Source organism: Salvia splendens, chromosome 6 (assembly GCF_004379255.2).
Source record: "Salvia splendens isolate huo1 chromosome 6, SspV2, whole genome shotgun sequence".
Taxonomy (NCBI): Eukaryota; Viridiplantae; Streptophyta; class Magnoliopsida; order Lamiales; family Lamiaceae; genus Salvia; species Salvia splendens.
Window position 1 is genome coordinate 14,845,199 of NC_056037.1, and position 26,462 is coordinate 14,871,660.

Consider the following 26,462-nt stretch of genomic DNA (forward strand, 5'->3'; position numbering starts at 1 on the left):
GCGATAATAATAAACGTAGAGATGTGAAATGCTTAGTGCAAGGCAAGTAGCCTATGGGGAAGTCGGCATGCTACGACTCGACGAAATGCGAAAACACACGAACCAATAACCTTGGAATATTCAAAACTTTGACATGATGCTACTTACATACCTAAATCTTTTGCTATACATAGCCATCTTCATAGGCATCATGTTCTCAGCATCTCTTTTTGAAACTTAAACCCCATTGCTTCCTTCTATCGTTGGACTGATGCTGAGTTTTCCTTGTTGTTCCTTTAGATGGTCCATCAGTATTATGCCCCGATGCGAAATCGTTACTCCAGCAATAGGGACTACCCAGTTGAGCGCTACCAAGACTACGGGTGGGATGGAAGCTTTTCCTTAAGTCCTACGTCACCGGATTTTATGATAAGTGGATGAACGCCTATGCGTATGGGGGAGCCACCCATCACGAGGGGATCCAAAAGCTCATCCACACTTTACCACCGCCTTGGGACGAGTGGACCGCTCAGGCATCTCGGTTTTTCATATGGTATAGCCCGCCTGACTACACCGCGCGGGGTGATTTGGTTGGCCTTATAGAGGTGCTACTTCCGGCTATGACGGCTGCTTTTGACGGACCGCCACGTGCTCCACCTCCACATATCTATCCGCCTATTCAAGCCCGCATGCGAAGGAATCGCTGCGACAGGGAGCCACATGTCTCCCGTGTTCCTAAGAGAATGAGACTCGGGATGCGCGTTTCAGCCCCTCTAAGAATCGACAGAGAGGTCGATGGGATGCCGGGGATAGTACCTCCACCCGTAGGTGTCGAGGAAGAAAGTGAGGAAGAGGATCCAGACGAGGATCCCGAGGAGGAGGAGGACCCAAATAGAGAGAGCGTTGGAGAGACCGGGGCGAAGGAGGATAAGGATGGAAAAGATTAAACATAATAATTCTGGAATATTTTATTTCGATTTCCCACGTTTTTTTGATACTCTACCTTTTTGCTTGACTCTAGTTTTTCTCTTTCCACGTTGTTTTACCCTTTTGTTTTGATGATGATGGAACTAAGACCTCTTTGAGGCAACGTTTGATAATTCTATGGAAATTTTTGTCTTTTGCTATTCTATTATGCAATAACTTGATATCATTTCTTATTGTTCAAACTGTGCGATTACCTTTTGCTATACTACATTGTAATCGTCCTTTTCCTAATTGCACAATTATTTGTGACATACTATCTTTGCTACTCGATGGTACAATTGTTTCTTGCCATAATTTGAAACCATCCTAACCATCTCATTATACAACTGTCTTTTGTTGTCCTATTGCACAATCATATCCTACTATCGTTGTCTTTTACCATTCTATTGAAAGCCTATGATTTCCACTCTATTGTACAAATTGTCTCATATCCTTTACTATCTTGTTGAGCAATCACTCATTTGCTACCTTGCGACGCAATTGCCTCTTGCTACACCATTCGGTGTTTGCTCTCTTGCTATCATTTTATGTAGTTATATTCGATACAGTGTCTTGCAAAAGCTCCTTATTATTCTATGATGCAATTTCCCTTTGATTTCCACCTTTTAACTATACCACACAACTGTTCTTGGGATTTCGAATAAATACAATAATAATTCTTGTGATAAATCAGAATGCCGCCAAGACGTAACATAAGACGTGGGAACCCCGAACCTACCCCTCAGGCGATGGAGGAGAGTGTGACGCAACCCATCCCTCCACCACCACCTTCTCCACCTCCGGTTGACCGTGAGATCGTGAAGTTGTTCTTAGGTCAGAAACCTCCCGTCTTTGATGGAATGGGAGAGCCGGGCCGGCTCATGGATACGCTCATTGGAGCTCATTTTCGCAATCTTGGGGTGCAATGACAAAGAACGGTTGAGTTGTGTGACCTACCAACTAACCGAGTCTGCTGACTTCTGGTGGGACACACAGATGAAGACAATGCCCCGAGAGCAAGTAACGGGGATGACATGGGAAGGTTTCAAGGCCGAGATGTATAATAAGTATGTGCCCAAGAGCTATCGGAAAGCAAATGCGGCATAATTCTACAATTTGACCCAAGGACACATGACTGTGATCGAGTACGACCGTGCACTCAACAACATGACCCGGTACGCACCTGAACAAGTTGATACCGACGAGAAGCTGGCCGAGAAGTTCCATGAGGGACTACGGCCAGAGATAAGGATGTCGTTGGCTAGTCGTGAGAGACTTCCCTATGTGGAAGCACTGGCCCTTGCTCTAGACATTAAGACAACTATGCCCAAGGAGAAAGCGAAGGAAAACACTACTTTGGCACTACCTCCACCACACCACTCCCGAGAGAAGTGGAAGTGAGAGGGAAATAGAATCTCATATGACAACAAGAGGTATCAGCACACCCAGAACCAACTGCAATATGGGGGAGGGCAAAACTCATCTAACCAGAGAGGCGACTTCCGACCCAAGCCACCCCAATGCAACGTGTGCTCCAAGTACCACTTTGGAGAGTGTAGAATCCAGAGCACCCCTAAGTGCTTTAACTGTGGAGGAAACGGTCACTTCTCTAGAGAGTGTCCGAGTAAGAGGGTAACAATAGAGTCGAGACAGAACACTCAAGGACCCCGCATGCAGCCAAGAGCACCACAAACAGAGTCAAGGGGAAATCGCGATCAACCTCCGCGACAGCAACAACCCTACCGCCCAAGACTTCCTCCTCAGGCTAGAGCATATGCCTTGAGTCGGAAACAACCCAAGATCGAACGAGGGAACCAGGAGAACGGAAACCTGACATGTATGGGTAAAATCCTTGACACTTCTATCATTGTGTTGTTTGATACGGGCGCATCGCATTCCTTTATATCTGACTTATGTGTGGATACTTTAAGTTTGCCTGTTAACAAATCTGAACATAAGATGATAGTGTCTTCACCAGTGGGTGGGACAATAGAAACCTCACGAACATGCCCGAACGTAGAAATTATGATGGGAAGCCTTAAGATAGTCGCTCATGATCTGCAAGTTATGGCGATTGGGGACTTTGACGTAATTTTAGGAATGGATTGGTTGACCTCGAATTTTGCGACGATTCGTTGTAAGGAGAGACAGATATCTCTACAAGCCCCGGGCAAGGAACCCACCTTATGCTATGGAATCTCGATGAACCAGCAAACCTCTGTCATTTCCGCGCTCCAAGCTAGTACGATGATGAGGAAAGGACGTTCTGCTTATCTTGTCTATCTACAAGGAGAGGATAAATGAGAAAGGAAAATGGAAGACGTAGCGGTCGTACGGGAATTTCCGGACGTTTTTCCCGAAGCCTTGCCTGGACCACCGCCAGATCGACAATTGGAGTTCACCATCGATCTAGCACCAGGGTCGGCACCTGTGTCTAAGGCACCATACAGAATGGCGCCTAAGGAGTTAGAAGAACTCAAGATACAGCTCCAAGAGCTTATGGACCTGGGTTTTATTAGACCCAGTGTTTCACCATGGGGAGCGCCTGTGCATTTTGTAAAGAAGAAGGACGGATCAATGAGAATGTGTATCGATTATCGGGAGCTGAACAAGATGACTCTCAAGAACAAATATTCACTGCCAATGATAGATGACCTATTCGATCAACTTCGAAGATGGACTTAAGGTCCGGATATCATCAGTTGAGAGTCCGACGTGAAGATGTACCAAAGACGGCCTTTCGAACGAGATATGGTCACTATAAATTTGTCGTAATGCCGTTCGGTTTGACGAATGCACCTGCGGTATTCATGGACTTGATGAACCGAGTGTTTCATCCCTACTTGGATAAGTTTGTCTTGGTGTTCATTGATGACGTGCTAGTTTACTCGAAGAATGAGAAGGAGCACGAGGAACATCTGCGAATCACCTTGGAGACCTTGAGGAGCGAGAAGTTGTACGCCAAATTCAGCAAGTGTGAGTTTTGGCTTAAGGAAGTAAATTTCCTTGGTCACATCATGTCAAAAGAAGGAATTCGAGTAGATCCCGCTAAGGTTGAGGCGGTGCAACAGTGGAAAGCACCTTCAACACCAAACGAGATTCGGAGTTTCCTAGGTTTGGCGGGGTACTACCGAAGGTTTATAGAAGGGTTCTCCAAGATAGCGAGGCCCATGACACAACAACTCAAGAAGGGAGTGAAAGTCAATTGGACTCCCGAGTGCGAGGCTAGTTTTCAACTTTTGAAGGAAAAGCTAACTAGTGCACCCATCTTAGCTGTACCAGAACCTGGAGTGAACTACGTGGTATACACGGACGCTTCGAAGGTGGGACTTGGATGTGTGTTGATGCAAAACAACAAGGTGATTGCTTATGCATCCCGACAATTGAGACCGCACGAGTTGAACTATCCAACCCACGATTTGGAGTTAGCAGCAGTGGTACAGGCCTTAAAGATTTGGAGACATCATCTCTACGGAGTTCGATGTGAGATCTTTACGGACCACAAAAGCCTGAAATATTTCTTCGAGCAAAAGGATTTAAACATGCGACAACGAAGGTGGCTCGAATTGGTGAAGGACTACGATTGTGGCATCAACTACCACCCTGGCAAGGCAAATGTAGTGGCATATGCCTTGAGCCGGAAGAGTCATTCTCAATTGGCCACTCTGCTCACCAAAGAAGAAAGCCTGGTCCGCGAGTTTAGTAAAATGCGTTTGAAAGTGGTGAGAGCACCAGAAACAGTGGAAGCGCAAATCGCCACTTTAGTTGTTGAACCTGACCTAAGGTCGAGAATTATAGAAGCACAACGAATGGATGCGAAACTAGAGAAAATTCGAGTCGAAGTAAGAACTGGCGAATCGGGGGATTTTCACGAGGAATCCGACAACGCCCTTACCTTCAAAGGGAGACTTTGCGTACCAAGTGACGAAGAACTCAAAAACGAAGTGATGAGTGAAGCACATGAGACTCCTTACACCGCCCACCCAGGAAGTACGAAGATGTATCAAGACTTGAAGAAGTCCTTCTGGTGAAATGGTATGAATAGGGATATAGCGGCATTGGTGGAGCGCTGCTTAGCCTGCCAACAGGTGAAGGCTCTACATCAACGACCTTACGGGAAGTTGCATCCACTAGAAATCCCCGAGTGGAAATGGGAGCACATTGCCATGGACTTTGTGACAGCACTACCAAAAACGCAAAGAGGGAATACTGTCATATGGGTAGTTATAGACCGACTCACCAAGAGTGCACACTTTATACCGATACCCATAACCTATGGATCAAACAAGCTAGCTCAAGTGTATATAAAAGAAATAGTGCGACTGCATGGAGTCCCCGTGACGATCACGTCTGACCGTGACCCGAAATTCACATCGAGATTCTGGATCAACCTACAATGTGAGCTAGGCACTCGACTGAACTTCAGCACCGCTTTTCACCCGCAGACGGACGGGCAATCCGAAAGAACGATCCAAACCCTCGAGGATATGTTAAGAGCCGTGGTGTTGGACCGAGGAGGGAGTTGGGAGTCCGCACTCCCATTGATCGAATTCGCCTACAACAACAGTTTCCAGGCAACGATAAACATGGCTCCGTACGAAGCCTTGTAAGGGAGAAAGTGTAGATCCCCGCTCTACTGGGACGAAGTTGGTGAGAGAATGGTACTCGGGCCCGACGCAGTCGAAGAAATGGTTAGAATCGTTCGGCAAATTCATGCCAGGATAAAAGAAGCTCAAGACAGACAAAAGTCATACGCGGATGTACGACGAACCGACGTACAATTTCAAGCTGGCGACAAGGTTTTTCTCAAAGTATCCCCGTCGAAAGGGATAACGCGTTTTGGTGTCAAGGGAAAGTTGAAACCGCGATTTATTGGACCTTATGAAATCCTCGAAGGAGTGGGTCCTGTTGCTTACCGTTTGGATCTACCCCCGAGCCTTGGGAACGTGCACAACGTCTTTCATGTGTCGCAGTTGCGGAAATACGTGTTTGACCCAAAGCACGTGATTCACTACCAAGAAGTCGCGTTGAACCCAGACTTGAGCTACGAGGAGAGACCCCAAACGATTCTAGACCGAAGGGTCGAGAACGTGAGGAATAGACCAGTTGCGTACGCGAAAGTGCAGTGGAGAAACCACTGGCACGAAGAAGCCACGTGGGAGCTTGAGGACAAGATGATGGATCTATACCCAGAACTCTTCTCATGAGAGTACCAAATTTCGGGACGAAATTTCTTTTAAGAGTGGTAGGATGTAACGCCCCACTTTTCGAACCCTAATTTTAGAACCCTAAGACGTTGCTTTTATTGCTTTGATTGTCACAAATTAAATGATGAATCGTTATGTGATTGATTCGATGACCTAATTTTGATTTGACCTAGTCAATTTCGTTGATTTTATGTCGTGGCTTAAATTAATTGATGTGGAATGAAATATATTGCGGTGAATTATATTTTTAAGGGGAGTGAGATTTAAGATAGAATCATAAATAATTACCTTGTCCTTTTATTGTGGAAATATTGGCCACTACCAAATTATTGGAGAGGAATTCTATTTCTTGGATTTAATTATTTGTTTTGGGATAATTATCCAAATTAAATCCTAAAGCCTAATTACCTTACTTCCTTCTTGATAAAAATCGGCCCCTATTATTTTCTTAGGGGGATTCGAAATCTCCTAATTTGTAGGAAAAAGGAAATTATTCATTATTTATTTTGATCCCTTAATTATTTCTTTCCATGTTTTAATTGGAATGTCCTAGCAAATCTTTCCCTACTCTATTTTATTAAAGATTTGGAAATTATTCCTTGTGGGAGGAATATTTCACACGCCTACTATCATATTATTTGGGAGGATTTTCATTAATTTTCCTGCTCCGTATTATTTTATTCTGCTCCGTGAAAACACCAAATTTAAATCAAAGGCTAATTAAATAGCCATGATTTTTGAAATATCCTCCTTATTTCTCCATCAATTACACGCCAATTACCTCCATCAAATCTCCCCAAATCTCTCCCATCTTTATTGTGATTATTCTCCAATTATTCTCTAATTAATTGGGAGATATTCTATTCCCTAAACTCTATAAATAAAAGACTCCTAAACCCTACCTCAAATCACACGCCTCCCACCTCAATCAGACGCCCCCTCCCTCTTCTCCACTCTCCCACACTTGTTCTTCTACTCTACACAAGATCCTTTCAAATTTTCCAAGAGATTGTTGAAGAAGCAAGGTTTTTATTCGTTCCTACCGTTTGTTTCGTCCAAGAGAGGTAAAAATCAGACCCTATTCTTCATTCCTCCCCGTCTAAACATTCTTTGACTCCCTCATGCATGTAGAGAGTATAGGGATTTCAAATCTAAGGGATTCAATCGGTGGGATTTTGTGTGTGTATGTTTGATTGCGCTTTGAATGAATTTGTTTGATGAATTAATGAATCTATGGTGAATGATGTATGATGTTATGAGAGCATGAGTATAAGGACCCTTTTGAGCATGTTTGTGTATTAAACCCATGAAAAGGTTGATTTTGAAGAAATAGGGATAAACCCTAATTCGAATTTTTAAAGGCATGAAAAGCTGTAAGTTCTGACAGTATGTTCCGACATGCATTTTACCGATCAAATGAACTCCGATTTGATCGATTCTTTTTCCTAACTAAATTTATTTATGTCTTCTATGTTTTGTGTGAATTTCAACTCATTTGGATAAAAGATGGATTTTTGGTGAATTTTTAAAGTTGACTGCGCATTTCTGGCAGAAAATATTTTCTCGACCAGTAGGTTACGTTGTCCTTTTTGACCGACCAAAAAGGGGTATTTTGATATGAAATTTAAACTGGAAGTTAGTTGATGAGTCTACTGCATTGTGGTAAAGTTTTAGCCCCAACGGAAGTCGGGTGAAATTTTAATATTTTTTATAAAATAGTTGCGCAGTGCTGCCAGATTTCTATCTTGACAAAAACACTATGTTGTTATAAGTGAATTACTTGATTGATATATGTGATGACATGATGCGCTGTTCAAAGGGGGGGAAAGGGAAAACGATAGAGACATGCATAATATTAAGTCGATGGTTGTGACTGATAAGATATATATATTACCTATGGTAGACTGTGTGCTAGCGTACGGGCTGGCCGGTCTAGTGACCTGGTTTGCGGCCGCATTACTTGTCATGTATTGGCAGATATGGTTGATGACGATGGGGAAAAATGACTGCGCAGTCGCTATTTTGAACAATGGAAAATATTTTGGTGCCTCGGGCCTTTATAAAGCTCAAACCCCGATGGTTACCTACGTATGGCATGATAATATGTACTCTTATTTAAAATGTTTTCGGCATGAGCCACTGAGTATTTTCAAAAGTACTCAGCCCTGCATATGTTTTCTCTATGTGCAGGTTGAGCAGCGACGAGCGGTTGGTGGTGTTGAGCAGGAATTAATAATAAACTATGGTTGTTTTGAAACTCCGAGTGTCGTCGTGTCTTCACACATGACGTCACTCTTCTCTTGAATGCTTCCGCTGTGATGTTTGCTTTACATACTTTTTATTTAAATTCAAAAACTGTTTCATTTGGGATATTTGCAAACTCGTTACTTATTTTGAATAAATGCTAAACCCTTAGTCATTTACTTGTTGAACATAAATACTTTTGGTTGTTTTATTTATTAAACTTAAATTCTTGGTCAAACTTTTGTTGAAAACCCTAGTCTTCTATGCCTGTCCATTAAGCCCCTTTAAGTCGCGATCGCCCGCTTTTATTAACCCTAGGGGCGGTCGTGACATTGACCTTTCAATGGCCACGTCATATGTTCCACATCTTTGACTATTCAACAGCCACGTCATATGCTCAACGGATTTGACTAATAAAATCAAATCTAAATTCCAAAACGCAATTAGGTCAAACAGAAAACATGCAATTAATTCGCTCATCATTTAATTCACATACTTCACGGCATTAAAAGTATTAAATGCAAAAATTTTATGCTTCGCAAATTAGGGTTCCGAAAGTGGGGCATTACAAATAACCTCTAAGACATCTTAAAGAATACTATAAAGTGCTAATAACAAATTCGAAGATAGTACCTTTTAAATCAGTAGAATTGTGCACAGTATTGTTCTCATTCGTTAAGGTTTCAATTTTGAGTAACAGACATTATATTTCTAAATACTCTACTTATTTCCAAAGTTATAAATCAAGACTTAATGAAGTTGATAGCCTGCATAAAAGGTCTCAAATAACCATAGGAAACATCTACATGTGCGAAAAAGGTCTCAAGCTTGTGTTGGGACAAGTTGTAGTTTATTTTATTCTCTAGTTTATTTAGAGGGCTTTAAGTAAAATCAGACGTATTTTAAGATGACGATAAGTTACCACAACCAAGTGGCAAGGTCTAGAGTATACAACTATTGCATGAGACGTGAAGTATAACTGTGTAAGGAAGAGTAGCATTGGGTACAATGCTATAGAGTTAGAAGGCCTATCAGATTCAATCCAGACAAGTGGAATTTCCATGTGCAATTCAAACTTCGAAAGGGTCCTATTTTTCCTAAGTGGATCCAACATATTAGCAGCCTGTCAAAGTTACATATGTAAAACATGTGTCTAATTCAGACCAGTTTTCCAAATGAAAAGCAACAAAATAATTTTCCATAGTGATAGCAGGTGGCAGGATCATGACAAGTTATAAAGTCAGTGCTGCTAGCCTTTTTAACAACTTTCTTGATCCACATGATTCACAATTAATAATGATTCTTCCAATATATTTGCTGCCCCAACAATAATCCTTGCTTTCTCTCTTACTTTGATCCATCAATACCGTTATCATTATATATCTCTTAACTCTTAAGAAACCTAGTTTCAACTCTTGCTTCACCTTTTCTCCTTCCACATCAACACTAAAAGACCACCAACTCACAAGGGCTTTCAAAATTTCATAAAGCCTTCAAAACCATAATTACTTGTTACTACTCACCTAAATCACACTGGTAAATATCATGAGCAGTCATCACATCAAAACTCAAAAGAAAGAATATTTTTTTATCTATTAGTCTATGACCATAATTTGGCAATTACAAATAAAACCAGAAACATAAAACCCTCTCCTAGTGACCGTTTTATAAGACAAGACTAACACCAGCATACAAATTTCAAGAAACTTTGCATGCACAATCAGTCCCCTTGATACTAGTTCTTAATTTCTTGAAAGAATATAATGTTATTTTTCATTAAAGAAACCCTTCATGAGTAGTTACCATGTTATTTTTCATTAAAGAAACCCTTCATGAGTAGTTACCATGTTTACATATGTATAACTAGAAGTGAGGATGTGTTGTAGTAGTAATTGTCCGCTAAATCAGTACAGTGGTTTATACCCGTTTCTCCCATTTTAAAAAGCATACATAACAGTTGATATATAAAGAGAAGTTTGAGTTGGACAACAATTTGAAAATTCCAATCACTAAAATAATATCATAGCCATTATCCTTAGTTAAGATCCACTCTATTCAATCTGGAAAGCACCCTAGCTAAGTGAAAAATACGAACAAGAACAACTTTCCTAATTAAATTATATTGGTTATATTGGTTCTGACCCTGGTTTTGGTTCTGGTTTCCATCTCCCCATCAAAAATTTGGATGCTCCATCCATGGTGCGTCTCACTGCTTCCCTGGGTTTCAACTCTCATTAGGATTCCAGTGCCCAGTTGCATTGACTTGCGCCATGTAACGCCTCACTTTTTGAACCCTAATTTTTGAACCCTAAAATTTTTGCATTTAATGCTTTTAATTTCATGAAGTATGTGAATTAATTGATGAGTGAATTAATTCGCTTGATTCTATGTGACCTAATTCTGCTTTGGAGTTGAGACTTGGCTCGAATAGTCAACTTTGTTGGAGAAATGACGTGGCCATTGAATGGTCAATATCGTTGAAGACGTGACGAGAATGTGGAATAGTCTACCTTGTTGAATTATGACGTGATTGTTTGAATAATCGATGCGGGGTGAAATATATTGTGGTGAATTATTTTCTAAGGGTGGTGAGATTAAATAGGATCATCAATCATTACCTTGCCATTTTTTTTGAAATTTTCGACCACTATTAATTATTGGAGAGGAATTCTATTTTTTTCTGGATTTAATTAATTGTTGGGATAATTATCCTAATTAAATCCAAAACCCGATTATTCTTTATTATCTTCATGAGGAAATCGACCCCATGCTTGTTCCTAGGGAGATTTCGAAAATCTCCTATTTATGGGGAGAAGGAATTATTTACTTATTCTATTTGATCCCTTATTTATTCCCTCACATGAATAAATTCAAATATCCTAGTAAATCTTGTCTTATCTTATTCAAATTAAAGATTGGAAATTGATTCCTTGTGGAAGAAGCATAATTCACGCTACTTCGCTATTTTTATTGAGGGAATTATTATTTTATTCTGCTCCGTATTATTTTATTCTATTCCGTGAAATACCAAATTAAATCATAGGCTAATTAAATAGCCTAGATTTCGAATTGCCTCTTATTTTCTCTCCTAATTCACGCCAACTTCCACTCTTCCATATCTTTTAGAATCTTTTATTTATTTAATTAAATATTATATCTTGCACTCTATAAATAATAGAGAACCCACAACCTAAATCAAAAACTACACGCCTCCCTCTTCCAAATTCACGCCTCTCACTTCTCCCTCCCCCTCTCAAAATTTTCTTCTATTTTTCTCCATGAATTCTTCATCTTTTGAGAAGAATTTAAGTTGAAGCCTCAAGAATTTTTGAAGAATCAAGACTATACTTTGTTTCTACCGTTTGTTTTTTATCAAGAAAGGTATAACTGAATTCTTTTCCTCATCCTTTCCATTGAATCCTTGTTCTTGATTCTCTCATGCATATAGTGAGTATAGAGATCATAGATCTCAAAGTTAATCGGTTGGGATTGAGGGTTACATGAGAAAATATATGTGTATGCGTTTATTGATGTGGATGAATGAACTTGTGGATGATTTGTTGGTGAATACTATGTGAATATATGAGAACATGATTGTGAGATCTTTTTGAAGCATGATTATTTGTTGGAAGCATGAATATATGTGTTTGGATGAATGTTAGATAAACTCTAATTCAAAATTTGAAAGTATGACAACTGTGGTGTTCGGACAGTAGATTCTGACGTGTGTTTGACTGGCCAAACGATCTTATTTTGGTGCGACATTTTATCTGAATAAACTTCAAGGTGTCTTCTGTGTTGTGTGTGAATATCAGCCTTTTTGGTCGAAAGATGAATTTTTAATGAATTTTTGAAGTCGACTGCGCAGTTCTGTCAGAATTTTTATTCTCGACCAGTGAGTTTCTTTTTTTATTTGACCGACCTAAACATGTAATTTTGATGTGAAATTTTAACTGGATGAACTTTGATGTGTATACTGAGTTGTGGAAAAATTTCAGCCCCAACAGAGGTCGGATGGATTTTTAATGATTTTTACAAAATGACTGCGCTATTCTGCCAGATTCTATCATACAAAAATAATCTATGTTGTTAAGTTTTGAATGATATACATGATGCATATGTTTAAGGAACCCATTCTATGATGAAGTGATGTGTTGTTCGTTGATGTAAGCTATGGTGTGTTTCCTTGTGTTGATGAACGTTTGGGATTGGTAAATTAAAGAGACGATGGAAGGAACGTTAGGGCATGCATGATAATTTTTGTGATGAAAGGCTGATTGTATTGTGGTGTTGACAAGGGTTGTCATGCGTACGTGAGCACAAGGAACGAGGGTTGCTTTGAGTTGTATATTGTGTTATCTAAACAAGCGAGGTGGACTTTCTTTTAAATAAGGACGATGTCCTAAATGTTTTATCGATGGGAATGAAACTGTGTTTATCATGCCTTGTTTGATTTTAACGTGCCTATCTGATATGGCTTTATGCCATATTATTTAAATCGAATTCGGGTCCTCGTAGGGCCGCAAACCCTACTTAGACTAGTGTACACCTATGGTAGATCGTGTGCTAGCGTACGGGCTGGCCGGTCTAGTGACTTGGTTTGTGGCCACATTCCAAGTCATGTATTGGCAGATATGGTAAACGTCTATGGGAAAAATGACTGATCAGTCGACTTTTAAACGATGAAATATTTTGGTACCTCGGGCCTTTCTAAAAACAAAAACCCCGATGGATACTTGAAAAAGGCATGATAAATAATATTTTGATAAACTGTTTTCGGCATGAGTCCACTGAGTATTTTATAGTACTCAGCCATGCATATGTTTTCCCTATGTGCAGGTTGAGCGGCGACGAGAGTATGGTGGTGTTGAGCAAGTTAATTGAAGAATGAATTGTTTATCTTTGATCTGTGAGTGTCGTTGTGTCTTCATACATAACTTCACTCTTCTCTTGGATGCTTCCGCTGAAACCTGTTTTACTTATTGTTTGATCTTGACACTATTTTGAGTTCCGTTTAGAATCTAAAGACATGTTATGTTTTCGAGTACGCTGAACTCTTGTTATCTTGAATATCAATGATGATAATTATTTTCTCTTTGGTCTGTCTGTCAAAGCGTCACCCTGACCTTCTCTCTTTGATTTTTGTTCATTAATTACCTTGGTCAAACCCCTTTTATAAAACCCTAGTCTTTTTCCTTGTTGCATTTAAGTCTTGTTAGGTCACGATCACCGCATTTATTATACCCTAGAAGGGCGGTCGTGACACGCCATGTTGTCCAGATCCTTAGGTTGATTATAGGTAGGATCCTGACCTCTTGGCTCGGCAACTTGTCGGTTCTCAGTTGGGGGAGGTGGTGCATGCTTCTCTATTGCTGTTAAGAGCGCCTTCTCCAGCTTATCCATGCGCGTTTCCAACTTATCCTCCTTCTCGGCTGATGAAGCGCTCGCCACTCCCTTCCTGCTGTAGCTGTCTCTTGGGCTATCGTAAGCCTTTTTTGCACTTAAAAGTTTTCCCAGGACTTCCTTGGCCTTACTGACTCTCAACTGAGGAAAACCTCATCCGGATGATGAGTTCGCCAGATCTTTGGTCTCTTTATTCATCCCCTCATAGAAGGTGTTATAGATTTCTACTTCAGACATGCGATGGTTGGGACATGCGTCCAAGAGACTCATGTATCGCACCTAGTAGTCGCTCAGGGACTCATCATAGTCTTGCTTGACGCACGATATCTCTTTTTTCAGCGCACTCGTCTTGGTTGATGGAAAGAACTGATCCAAGAAGTCTAATTTGAAATCGACCCAAGTTCTAATGGAGTTGGGTGGCAGACTCATGAACCATGTGTTCGTTTCTCCCTTCAGAACGAACGGTAAGGCCTTCAACCTGTAATCATCTTCACTCGACCCTGCTGGTCGCTTCTATTTTCAGTGCACTCGTCTTAGTTGATGGAAAGAACTGATCCAGGAAGGCTAACTTGAAATCGACCCAAGTTCTGATGGAGTTGGGTGGTAGACGCATGAACCATGTGTTCGCTTCTCCCTTCAGAATGAACGGTAAGGCCTTCAACCTGTAATCATCTTCACTTGACCCTGCTGGTCGCTTTTGCGCCTTACAAATTTTACAGAATTCATGAAGGAACTCGTAAGGTCCTTCATAGCTCTTCCCATGGCACGTGGGCAAAACTGCTATAACATGAGGCTTGACATCACATGCGGCATGCCCTGGAGTGACAACTATAGCATGTGGGGGCTCTCCATCGGCATGTGCATTCAGTGACCCAATCTCCGGATCATCTTCCATGTTTTCGGCCATCCTTGTTGGGCTTCCTTCTAACTTAACTGGTGATACTGACTCCACTTCCTCTATGGTATCCTTGTCCTCGTCGCTAAACGAGTGGTAACAAGTATCGATCCTCGTGGGAGTATTTTCGGCCTCCACTGCTCAAAAGTTGAGCTCATTCTCATAAACTAAAAACAAAAGAAAGAAAAAATTATTAACAATATATACGCCAAAGTATCACACACAAAAGCAAGTAAAAACGCCATCCATCCCCGGCAACGGCTCCATTTGAAAGAGCGGGTTTGTGCAGGCTCGTGTATTCAACTGATCAGGAGGTGATTCTCAACCTAGTTGTGTCGCTGACACGTCGACCTAAAACCTGGTATCAACAATTTCCTCAACTCACTCTACTGGCTAGTATAGTGAGAGCAAGGGTCGAATCCCATAGAGATGGATGATTGCGTCTTGTGATTATGGTGATAATCTAGAGGGGGTTGGTTAGCTACCACGCTTGGGTTGAGGTTCTATCTAGACACAAACTAAAGGGTGGACCTGTACTCTACTGATTGGTAAGAAGTTCTCATATCGGAATCAGACTGGGTACGTGAAATGTGGGTTGGTACAACTCCGGTGCATGTGAAAAATGAAAGTTTACTAAAAATAGGTAGACAATGACAGAAACGGATTTCCGACCGAAGTGGCTGATGAACTGCCAGATCCGCCAAAAGCCTGACAAAAGTGGAAGGACAAAAGGTAAATTAGCTGAAAAGCAAAAATGGTCCACAAATTGGATGTGGATGTTATCTTCTTCGACAAGTGTGCACAAAATTCAGATAAACACAGACTCCATGAATAACAACTCAAATCAACACTTTCCACAAATTGAGATCCACAATTAAAAGTCAAAACATAAAGATTAACGACCGATAATCCCAGATTTAAGCATACTTCCTAACATACAAGGTGGCGACAGTCACGTATTCACAGATCTCATGCATTAAACTTCAGATCGAACGATTAACACTTGGAATCCTAGCTAACAAACTCAGATCTAGCCTGCTCAAACGAAATCAGATATCAACACTTAGAAATTTCTTGCAAACTACTGGATCTAGCTAATCTAGGCAGAATGAAACATGCTCGCAACGAAAAGATGAATAAAAGCAAACTTCCATATCATAGCGTTTGGATCTCAACACGATACTTCAAAAACAACCAGAGAATTAAGTTCCAACAGCAAATCCAACGAGATAAAATGAAATACAAATTTAAACTAAAAAAGCAAGTAAAGATTGTTTTGTCACTCAGGCGATGAAACAGTATTCTGGCGACTAGAACGGCTGGAGGAGTTGACGGTGAACTATCCCCGGTGGAATACCTAGGTCTTCAAGTGATCATGATTGGAGGCGAGGAACGATAGGTGTGGAGCTAGCCTCCGCTTCGGAACTAGGACTTCCGAAAGCGGTTTCTAAGTGTGTCTAAAATGAGTTATGTCTCCCTTCATTCTTCATGTGACCTTCTATATATAGGGTGGCTTGCCCTAAAATTAGGGTTGTTCTTCCTTGTACATTATCGCTTCTGCCCCCGTTAAGTAGTTGGTCGTCTACTAGCGATCCTCTCCTCTCCATCTCGAGCCTTTGGGCATGCATCCTGGTCAGTATTGCACTCTTCTGGCATCTTTTTTCACTTGAGTCTTCCGATTCCTTTCCCGCTGACTTGTACCCTTTCCTGCATACTTACGCAACTTTTCTTGCAGAATATGCACGTTAAGCTCATTATACTGACCAGTAACCAAGGCCTAGAATGCTAACTTATTAAACAACTTTGCTAATTAAATTAAATCATTCGTCTCAATCTTCCACTTGAGTTGAGCCAACAAAGTATTGATCGAAGTTCCTAAAAATATGTCATATTAGTTTACTCTCAGTCCAATCTATATATATTCGTTCTTGTGGATAAAATAGCATAGAAACTCGCAAATTAATCTCACTTCTAGATGTTCTATAGTTAAAGTCACAGTCAACAAATGTTCTGTGCCTATGTCCAAATTGAGAGATTGACTTTTGAGGTAATCAGAAAATTTGACCATCATGCTAAAAAAATTGCCAAAATTACATCAATGAATATCAATCTCTTATAGTTCCAATTTAGAAAGAAAAGAGAAAAGAGAAAAGAGAAAAGAGAGGATGGATTGAAATTTGAAAAGGCAAGAATAAAAGAACTCCAATTCTAATTTTTTTTTTTAGCTTAATCAAATGTAGGGAGTATTTGATATGGAAAAAATTAATGCTGGCGACGTGCTCAGAAACTTAGCCTAATAGAAAAAATTAATGCCGAATTCCAGTAAATCAAAAAAGAATGATACAGTATATATCAAGAACTATATACCTGAGGATCTGGAACTAATCATTCTCGGGTACTTGAATTCGAGCAGCATATCACTGAAGAAACATAGACAAAATTAAATAAAAATATGATCTTGATACCTAAATCTGAAAACATATAATGTAATTTCGACGACAAAGCAATATGCTCCGTGTCACTCTAAAAACAGCCAAATCCAAGGGAGAGACACAAACAGGTAAAGACGATTAGCCACATAAAATATAACCAATTCATCATCTTTTTTTCAGTGAGAACATCGCACTCAAAATGTAAAATGGTTTTGGTTTAGCAAAGTAGTGTTGTTCTAATGAAAAATACTGGCAAAAGCGAAGCATAATTTGCCATAGAATATGTATATAAACAGAAAACTAAATAAAAAAATCACCATTCCCCAAAAAAAGAAAGAGTACAAATCAGTCGTAACAATCATGGTCCTTGCTTAGGTATAAATTCAGGTAAACAAAATTATAGAAATGGATGCTCCACCAAATAAATTAAGAGCTCGAAAAATGGCCAAGGCATGGCGACGGTGCGTGTGTGTTCCTTGTTTGGAAAGAGAGAGAAGGTGACAGAAAAGAAGTGAGCACACGCATCCACAAAGGTATAACTCTATACAACTGCCTGCGTGTGCCCACTCTCTTCTGTCAACTATGCTCTTCTCCCCTCAAATTTTCCGATCAAATCCCAATCTGCAAAAAAACAACGGATCAGATCCGAATTGAAATCATGAATTAGGGTTTCCTGCAATTCCCAACCCTCCTTTTTTAATTGGTTCATTCATGCAATACATCAAACAGTTGTCGGCAATCCTTCTCCATTCCACCGTGCTAAAAACTCCACACACACAAAAAAGAAAGAAAAGAGGAAACGACCCCTTTAATAAACATTGTAGTACAGTTTTTCCGCTAAGTTGTTGGTTTCATTAAATCAAATCAATGGTAGCGATGAGCGGATTGTCGGAAACACTATCTTTTGTCATATGGTTTGGTGTGAGTGCGATGGGAAAGTGTTGGTGACGTGGCCGAAAAAGAAGCAACGATATGGGTGGGGGCACTGTTTTAAGGGGGTCATTTCCGTCCTTGATGCTTTGGGAATTGTACCTCTGATTAAAAGTACCGATCAAATCCAACCATTACTTTTTCCATTACTGCTTTATCCATACCTAACAATTTATTCACACTTTTCTTAATCATCATTTTTTTTTTCTTCTTAGAGAATCCACAATCGTGTTCTTGCCTACGAGTACGATTATAGGCCCGACCCTACTTTTTCTATCTGCTCTTAGTCAAGAGCACAACACCCACAACCGTGCTCTTCCACAAGAACGAGCACAAGAGTCCCACAATTCAATTATTCCATTTAAATACAAATATTTCCATAAAATTAAAATACATTAAACATACCCGGTATAATATTATAAAATACATTAAAAATTAAAAATTACATAATTAAAATCTTAAAAAATAAAAATTACATAATTAAAATCCTAAAAATTAAAAATTACATAATTAAACTCCTAAAAATTACATAATTAAATTCATAAAATTAGAAAACCTACTACTCGTGGCCGAATTTCGCCCACATGTGTTTGATTAGGTCTTTTTGTAGCTCAACGTGGGTTCGGGTATCGCGCATTGTGTGCCTTGTTTCGATCCTCTCACCCACCGTCGTATGCACACCTCGGCGTGGGGAGACCTCGCGCTTGAGCTTCCGGCTTCATCCTCGTCGTAAAAGCTAGCCGCCCTCGGTCCTTCGTCGCCTATAATCATGTTGTGTCAGATAATACACGTGTACATGATGTCGGCGATATTTTTCACGTGCCACAGCCGAGACGAGGCCTTCACAATGTTGAATCGGGCTTGAAGAACCCCAAAGGCTCTTTCGACATCTTTCCGCGCGGACTCTTGACGCTGCGCAAAAAGAACCCTTCTCAGGTCTTGCGGGTTGCTGAGCGTCTTCACGAAAGTCGACCACCTTGGGTAGATACCATCGGCGAGATAGTAACACATGTGGTATACATTTTCGTTGACGGTGAAGTCGATCACCGGTGCTACACCATTCAACACATCATTGAAGAGGGGTGAAGAATAGAGCACGTTCAAGTCGTTATTGGATCCAGCAACACCGAAATATGCATGCCAAATCCATAGGCGGTAGTCGGCGACCGCTTCAAGGATAAGTGTTGGGCCGCCGCCTTTGTGGCCGCTTAAGTGTTGCCCCCTCCAAGCAGTCGGGCAATTCTTCCACCTCCAATGCATGCAGTCAATGCTCCCAAGCATACCGGGAAAGCCATGGACTGATTCGTGAAGACTAAGCAACCGTTGGCAATCATCGGTGGTGGGTGCCCGAAGGAATCCATCACCGAAAGTTGTACGAACGCCCTCGCAAAAATTTTTAAGACAAAGGATTCCAGTGAACTCACCGACATGCAAATACTCGTCAAAGAGGTCGGCCGTTTTCCTAGTAGCGAGTTGTCGGGTGGCACACGTACACTTCTGCAACGCCGAGAGACTTTGCTGACAGGCTGCATCTGGACCTGTTTGGAAGAATTCAACACGGGCGGACAATGTGTTGACAATACGCATAAACAAGCGCTTTGACATGCAAAAATGGTGCCTAAAGTAATCTTCCGGAAACCGTGGCGGGTCGGGAAAATAGTCGGCAACGAGCCTTTCGTGGGCTCCCTCCCGGTCACGATGGATGTAGCAGCGAGTTGATCTAGTTGGATGAGGAGGAGGGGCGGGGGTATTCACTGCGACATATGCTTCATAAGCGGCACGATGTTGTTCGTAGTATTCTTGTTCTTCGCGCTCCGCTTCCGCAATGAGATGGGTGAAATCCATTTGAGGTTTTGAGTGAGAGATGAAGGTGTAGATAAGTTGTATGAAAAATATGAATGAGAGATAATTTGATGTAAAAAAAGGATGATAAATGTGTGTATTTATAGATGATTTTGGGGGGGGAATAAAAAAATTACAGAAAAACGGGCAAAAAAATGGCCATTTTTTGGGATTGGGAAGATATTTTTTTACTTTTTGGTATTATTTTCGATTTTTTTTAAAAAATTAAAAAAAATGATTTTTCAACGGATATGCCGTTGGCCAATCACACGCTGCCACGTACGATGCTTGCTGGTACGGACGTGCTCGATGCATCGAGTAGCGCCGTGCCATCGGCAAGAGCGCAGCGGCGGAGAGCAGTGCCGCACTGCTGGCACGGACGGACGGACGACAGCATGCTCTCCGTTGTGGATGCTCTTAGAGCATCTCCAGTGGGCGGAAGTCCCACTCGGACATCCACTAGGACATCCCGAAAACACCTCCCGCCACGTCACTAGGACTTCCTATCCCACTGCCACGTCACTAGGACATCCCCTTCACAATCCGCCGTTCCCATCGCCCTTCCCACCAGGACTTCCCGCAATAAAAAAAAATCACAAATTCACTAATAAAATAATTTACGTTTACAAAAATAAAATTTCAACACGAATACGAACGGGAAAAATTAACAACTTCTTTTTAAAAAAACATACATGATTTGAAAAAAAAATTACATAGTAATAAAACAAAAAAAAATACTAACATCAACGTCAACCCTTCCGCGTCCAAACCTCTTCGATAATATCGTTCTGAAGTCGAACATAGGCATCTATTTGCCGCATGTCGGCAAATGCACGCATCCGCTCGACCTCTCCATGAGGTACCCCCATATTCACATTCGCGGTGGCCACGCCGTGACTTGGACCTGCACCCGTATCATCTTCATTGGTCCACTGAGTCAGTTCCGCACCTTCATTTTCGACAATCATGTTGTGCATTATGATACATGCGTACATGACATCGCCGATGTTGGGAATATACCACTGCCGTGCAGGACCCTTGACTACCGCCCATCGACTCTGGAGCACACCAAATGCCCGCTCCACATCCTTGCGCGCTGCTTACTGACGGCTCGCAAAGTATGACTTCTTTTGTCCGAGCGGATGCTTGATTGTCTTCACAAAGACGGGCCAGTTTGGATATATCCCATCCGCCAAATAGTATCCCATATTGTGCTGGTTGCCGTTGGCGACGAAACTGATGGCGGGACCAACGCCCGCGCACTGAGCATTGAACAGGGGCGACGACTGGAGAACGTTGATGTCGTTGTTCGACCCGGCGACTCCAAAATAAGCATGCCATATCCACAGCCGGTAGTCAGCTACAGCTTCTAGGATCATCGTGGGATGCTTGGCTTTGAAGCCAGTAATGTATATCTCCTTCCAGGCGGCGGGGCAGTTCTTCCACTCCCAATGCATACAATCTATGCTGCCCAACATCCCAGGGAACCCGTGCACCGACCCATGCATATCTACCAGACTCTGGCAATCTTCGGGGCTCGGACTCCGAAGATACCGCTCACCGAATATCGCTCTCACGCCCGACGGCTGTCGACTCGCCAATGTGGAGGTACTCGTCGAACATGTCGGCCACACCTCCGTACGCCAGTTGTCTGATTGCGACAGTGCACTTCTGCAAGGGCGTGAGTCCGGGTTTGCCAGCTGCATCCTCCCTGATCCTAAAATACAGTTATCTTCTCTCTAAAGCACCCACGATGTGCAGAAACAGCGGACGATGCATCATAAAGCGTCGCCGGAATAAGGCTTCCCCAAAACGCGGTTGCGGAGCGAAGTAGTCTGCATACAACCGAATATGTGGAGCAATGTGGTCACGGGGTACTGTAGTTCGACGATGGATCGGCCGAGGTACCGCAGCCTACTGTCGCCGCTGCGCCCTCTGCTGTAGCAGCATATCTATCGCACCTTCCACAGCGACCTCCAATTCATTCTCGCTATCACTGTCACTAGACATTCTAGATATACTTGAAATTAGAGATGTAGAGAGAGAAACTTGTTAACACAAGTGGTGCGAATGAAATAAAATTCAACGAGCCGTATATATAGAGTTAAAAAAAATTAAAAATATTTAAAAATCGGACGTCCGACCCACGCCACAATGGCGGAGTCCGCCCGCCCGTCGCGCCGACGTCCTCACAGGACGTCCGTATCCGACCTCCCCTGCCATAATGGGACGTCCGCCGTTGGAGATGCTCTTATATCATGTTTCTAAGTTTCAATATTCCAGCATTTAGATTTATCATTGCAACTTTATCCCTCCGAAATCAACTGCGCAGCCCCACGGACAAAAAAAATTTAGATTTATGGTTTGAAACTATGAGTGTATGGGCAAGTTTCACTGATCATTACGTAATTTAGTTATCGATTAGCCGATACATCGAATCAACTAATATTGGTTATCGATTAACGCAGTCTAGTATTGGTATCGATTATCAATTAGACCAACCAATTAAATTTTATTTATTTAATGTTATGCATTTTAAATTTATTTTTTCATTAATCTTCATTCTTAATTCGACCCTTTACATAGAAGAATTACTTTTAACATTATTGCTCCAACAATTTCGAACAAAACTAAAAAATTCAAAAGGCAAAATATTTAAGAAATACTCCCTCCGCCACTTGTTGGGTTGTCCCAAATTAATTGAGTTTTATTTTTTTAAAAAAACTTTATTATCTCTTACTTTAACCTCTCTTCATCTCTCTTACTTTATTCCATATCTCTCCACGTTAATCTTTGAACACATCAATTTAAAAGATAAAGTAAAGACAAACGTTATGCTGAGCGATCCACTAGTGCCAGTTGGACGCCGATCAATCCACCATAGCCGATCGAGTGCCCAATCCCAAGGGCAAATGGCTAGGTGGATTTACCGTCCAAACTCGAGCAATATTGCCCATAAACCCACCGATCACTTAGCTAGGGAGATTTATAGGCACTATTGTGAGTGCCCTAACCCTTAATCGACTATACTTTTTAAATTATTTTTTCTTAATATTCTTCCTCACACCCACATCGTACGTGCCAACTATTCTCTCTCTAAAATGTGATTTCGTCCACAAATTGTGGTGGTGGTGAGGCCATCAATTATCTCTCTTACCGATTGTTCGTCAACCTTTGGAGTGTTTTTTTCAGCATGGATCAATGCTTCCCACAATTTAATGAATGCCAAGCCAGTCCCTCAATTCAATTGGAATTACTTCTGCACACCTCAACGAAGTTTTGCAGTTAAATATTGCCAAAGTTTCTACAAATTCTTCGTAAAATTTAATGAAAACCACATATCTTTCGCAGATTTTTTTTATAAAAATAATCTTTGCATAAAATATTCATAGTCAACAAATTTAAACTCGTTTTTAAATGGTTTCATTCCCTTCGACAACTAATATCAAATTTTGCAATCACATCTATGATAATAGCCGTTCAACTTTCAATCTAAACCGTTAAAGTTGTAGAAAAAATTGTGTATATTCAAGAAGTTCACAGAAAATAGATAATTTGCAAATAAGTGTGGGAAGGTAGATAGGGATAGGGAAGATGACAACCAGATTAATGTAGAGAGATTTGAGTATATCAAAAAAAAGTTTCAGAATTTCAGTTGCCTTAAAAATCGTATAAATGCAAGCAAAATATTAAAAATAAGAAACTTTTAAATGAGAGAATAACGGGCCTATAGTAGATGAGATGATATTTTAACGGGCCTATAGTAGGTAAAGCCCAACTAACGCCAGGCCCAGGTAACCTTTGCAATTTCCCTTTTTTCCCCATTCACGAAGCAAAAAAGAAGATTCAGGAAACGAAATTCGATTTCTGGAGGAAACAGATGGCGTTAGAAACTCGGCCGTCCCAAGCCCTCGATACAGTTCATACAGATGTTCTATCACAAGCAAGATTAGCTTGCTACAAGGTAAATTCCTACCCACTTCATCTCTCAAAATTGAATGGCGTCAAATTGTATTTTCTCGTGCCTTTTTTAAATCTCGAAGACGATAAATTTCTTTCTTTTTTAACAAAATCTGAATGATGGAAGGCGCGGGATGCTTTCTATACTTGTCTAGAGGAACAATCGAACAAGAAACCCACAGAAATTGCGTCGGTAGGGCTGCTTTACCCAGTCGAATGCAAGCAAAGTAGGGAGGCCTATGTGAAGCAGTGCAGACCCACTTGGGTAATTTCTATATCATCAAACAGATTATGGATTTTCATTATTGATCAGTGTAATTTTATTGTGAATTTTGTGTTTGGTAGGTGAAGCATTTTGATCGGCAGTATTGTCAGAAGAAGAGGGTTAATAGGCTTTTGGATGACAATGAGTCGAGGAGAGGTCCGTTGTCACTACCGCAGCCTTCTACATTTAAAGATTGATGCTTTTGATAATTAGCTTTATGGTAGTATGGCTTGATCATATAGTTACATCCTTTGAGGCAATGATATACTGCACATATTGTGGCTGTTCTGATTTTGGGATTCTACACAGTGCAAATTGTGTTTAGTTATTCATAATCGTTTTCCTAATGTCAGCGTTATTCGTATGCTGTGGAATGATTCACATAGGAGTATTAGTTTTCATGTTTCCGGAGGAACTTACGAGAAATGCTGGTTTTGATGTTGAATTCAATATCTCTATTTGATCCATACCTGTTTTGTTTTTCGAAGGTTGTATTGAAGTAATTTTTGGTTAATTATGGATTGGGCATATTGTTATTGTATATTGTGTTTGTGAGGAAAATTAAAGGTGAAAGCTTTCCTTGATGTGACGCTGGAGTTACTGCCTCATTTGCTTAAGTTGAATTTGGCAGGAGGCTAAAGATTGGCCCCTTGATGATGAGGAGGACTGGAGAGTCGACAACATTTTAGTTATCGTCATAACTTTGTAGGTACCTCTCCTGTTAAACTTTCGAGAGAAAGAGAAGTTGTCATGGATAAACCTGAAGTATGTTGGTTTAGGTTTGTTTTGGTGTTTACATCTAAGTTTGATGGAAAGCTTGTTTGATCATCAAAATTGAAAGAGATAAGTCCCAGTTTCTGTTGGTCGTATTTAGAGGAACTATTTGTAGATTTTGGTTCTATCTGCCGCTAGAATTCTGTCAATGTGCTTATTTAAGGAACTATTCAGGCCCAGATTCTCCGGTTCCTACCTCCTTTCGTTGTACACTCGACATATATAATGATGAATAGATCACGAGATTGACTGAAGGCGTGAAGCCTGACCCTTAGTTGGTTTTTAGGCATATTCAATCCACTGCCATTGCGTATTGGATCGGTTCTTTATATAAAGAAGCAAGTATAGTATTATCTGGATTCAAAACCTGCTCAATGTCGAAAGACCACATTAGGTAGCATTTTATGTGTGAGTACTGAGATCATTAAAAAAAACTTTTTTCAAATGTGTTTCACGGTCCTTCAAAAATAACCATAGCTTAATTTGTATGAGCCTATAATTCTTCTACAGATTACTTACAATCTGCTTCCAGAAAAGAAGACATTGTTTTCAGTAAATCTCATAAATCTATGAAGTAAAGTAGTGGAGTACAACTTTTTTTATTTAAATCGAAAGCCCACAACAAAATTACATCTCATTTTGACATAGTTATAACGTCAATGTCACAAAACACCAGAAAATATATCGTGGAGAGAAAAATCAGAGCTTGAAAACAGATTTATATCCATGATCACTTTCAAAATTATATCTCTGCTACATCTACCTTTGAACAAATCATACCAACTTGCGATGCTATGTTGGCACACAAATGTACCAAACAACTATATAATCAGGGGAGATGGCCGTGGGAGTGAAATTGGTTGCCTTGAAGGAATTGTTGTTGTTTGATGCTGATGTCGCCCGCCGCCTGCTGCTCTGCGGCCGCCACCCCCTCGTCCTTATTGCCGCTGCCTCTCCTGCGCGAACATATATATTACTACAACTGTTTTCATTTGAATTCCAGTCTTCTATTTTTCTCAACATTACTCAATAAGATGTGACTGCAAAATAAAACAGTGAAAATTTTTGAACTTGAAAATAAACGGTGTCGCGATCATGGCACCACTGCAAGAGGGGAAAAGCGACATGGTCGTGGCATCAATGCACATGACATAGGCGGCTGCATTCATTTTTTTAAATTCAAAATTAATAAAATCTTTATTTAATTTTAAAACATTAACAATTATGATTGGTTACTCAAAACTAGGATGTCAATGTAACCCGAACCCGCGGGCCGGCCCGAATAACCCGATAAAAATGCAGGGTTAGGGTTGTAATTTCGCAGCCCGAATTTAAAATCGGGCCATTCGGGCTGACCCGTTCGGGTTGTCGGGTTAGGCGGGCTGACCCGTTCGGGTTACGGGTCGGCCCATCGGGTTGAAGGCTTCTGCACATCGAGCAGTTTTTGTAACAGTCATAATGATGGGGTGCGTACTAAACAAGCCCAACAGCAACGACGGCCCATCAGCCCAAAGCCCAAGGAAGAGTATGAGTTCGGCATTACCAAAGAGTTCGGCCTCAGCCTA

General features: G+C 40.9%; 2 protein-coding genes and 1 long non-coding RNA gene across 4 annotated transcripts; 2 read left to right on the plus strand and 1 right to left on the minus strand.

The window, feature by feature from the left end:
- The first annotated feature begins 416 nt into the window (after window positions 1-416).
- On the plus strand, window positions 417-926 carry LOC121808851. The gene has a single exon (XM_042209423.1). It carries the CDS (start codon window positions 417-419, stop codon window positions 924-926), a length of 510 nt encoding a protein of 169 aa, XP_042065357.1.
- A 14,898-nt stretch (window positions 927-15,824) lies between these two features.
- On the minus strand, window positions 15,825-18,059 carry LOC121809625. Its single transcript, XR_006052286.1, has 2 exons — window positions 17,545-18,059; window positions 15,825-17,114 (listed from the first exon to the last, which is right to left on the minus strand). It is a non-coding gene; the product is annotated as an uncharacterized LOC121809625 (long non-coding RNA).
- A 5,692-nt stretch (window positions 18,060-23,751) lies between these two features.
- LOC121806863 lies at window positions 23,752-25,151 on the plus strand. Of its 2 annotated transcripts, XM_042207028.1 has the most exons (4): window positions 23,752-23,862; window positions 23,986-24,123; window positions 24,204-24,279; window positions 24,755-25,151. In XM_042207028.1, the coding sequence occupies exons 1-4, from the start codon at window positions 23,779-23,781 to the stop codon at window positions 24,760-24,762; spliced, it is 306 nt and encodes a 101-aa protein (XP_042062962.1). In that variant the 5' UTR covers window positions 23,752-23,778; the 3' UTR covers window positions 24,763-25,151. The 2 variants fall into 2 exon arrangements, with proteins under 2 accessions (XP_042062962.1, XP_042062961.1); XM_042207027.1 differs by lacking the exon at window positions 24,755-25,151 and having other exon boundaries at window positions 24,204-24,590.
- Window positions 25,152-26,462: the final 1,311 nt, after the last annotated feature.

Bases quoted from the DNA above. Each gene is read 5' to 3' on its own strand.
- LOC121808851 (XM_042209423.1), top strand. From the start codon at position 417: ATGAACGCCTATGCGTATGGGGGAGCCACCCATCACGAGGGGATCCAA.
- LOC121806863 (XM_042207027.1), top strand. From the start codon at position 23,779: ATGGCGTTAGAAACTCGGCCGTCCCAAGCCCTCGATACAGTTCATACA. The intron at 23,863-23,985 runs GTAAATTCCTAC...GAATGATGGAAG, and splicing joins CAAGATTAGCTTGCTACAAG to GCGCGGGATGCTTTCTATAC. The intron at 24,124-24,203 runs GTAATTTCTATA...TGTGTTTGGTAG, and splicing joins AGCAGTGCAGACCCACTTGG to GTGAAGCATTTTGATCGGCA.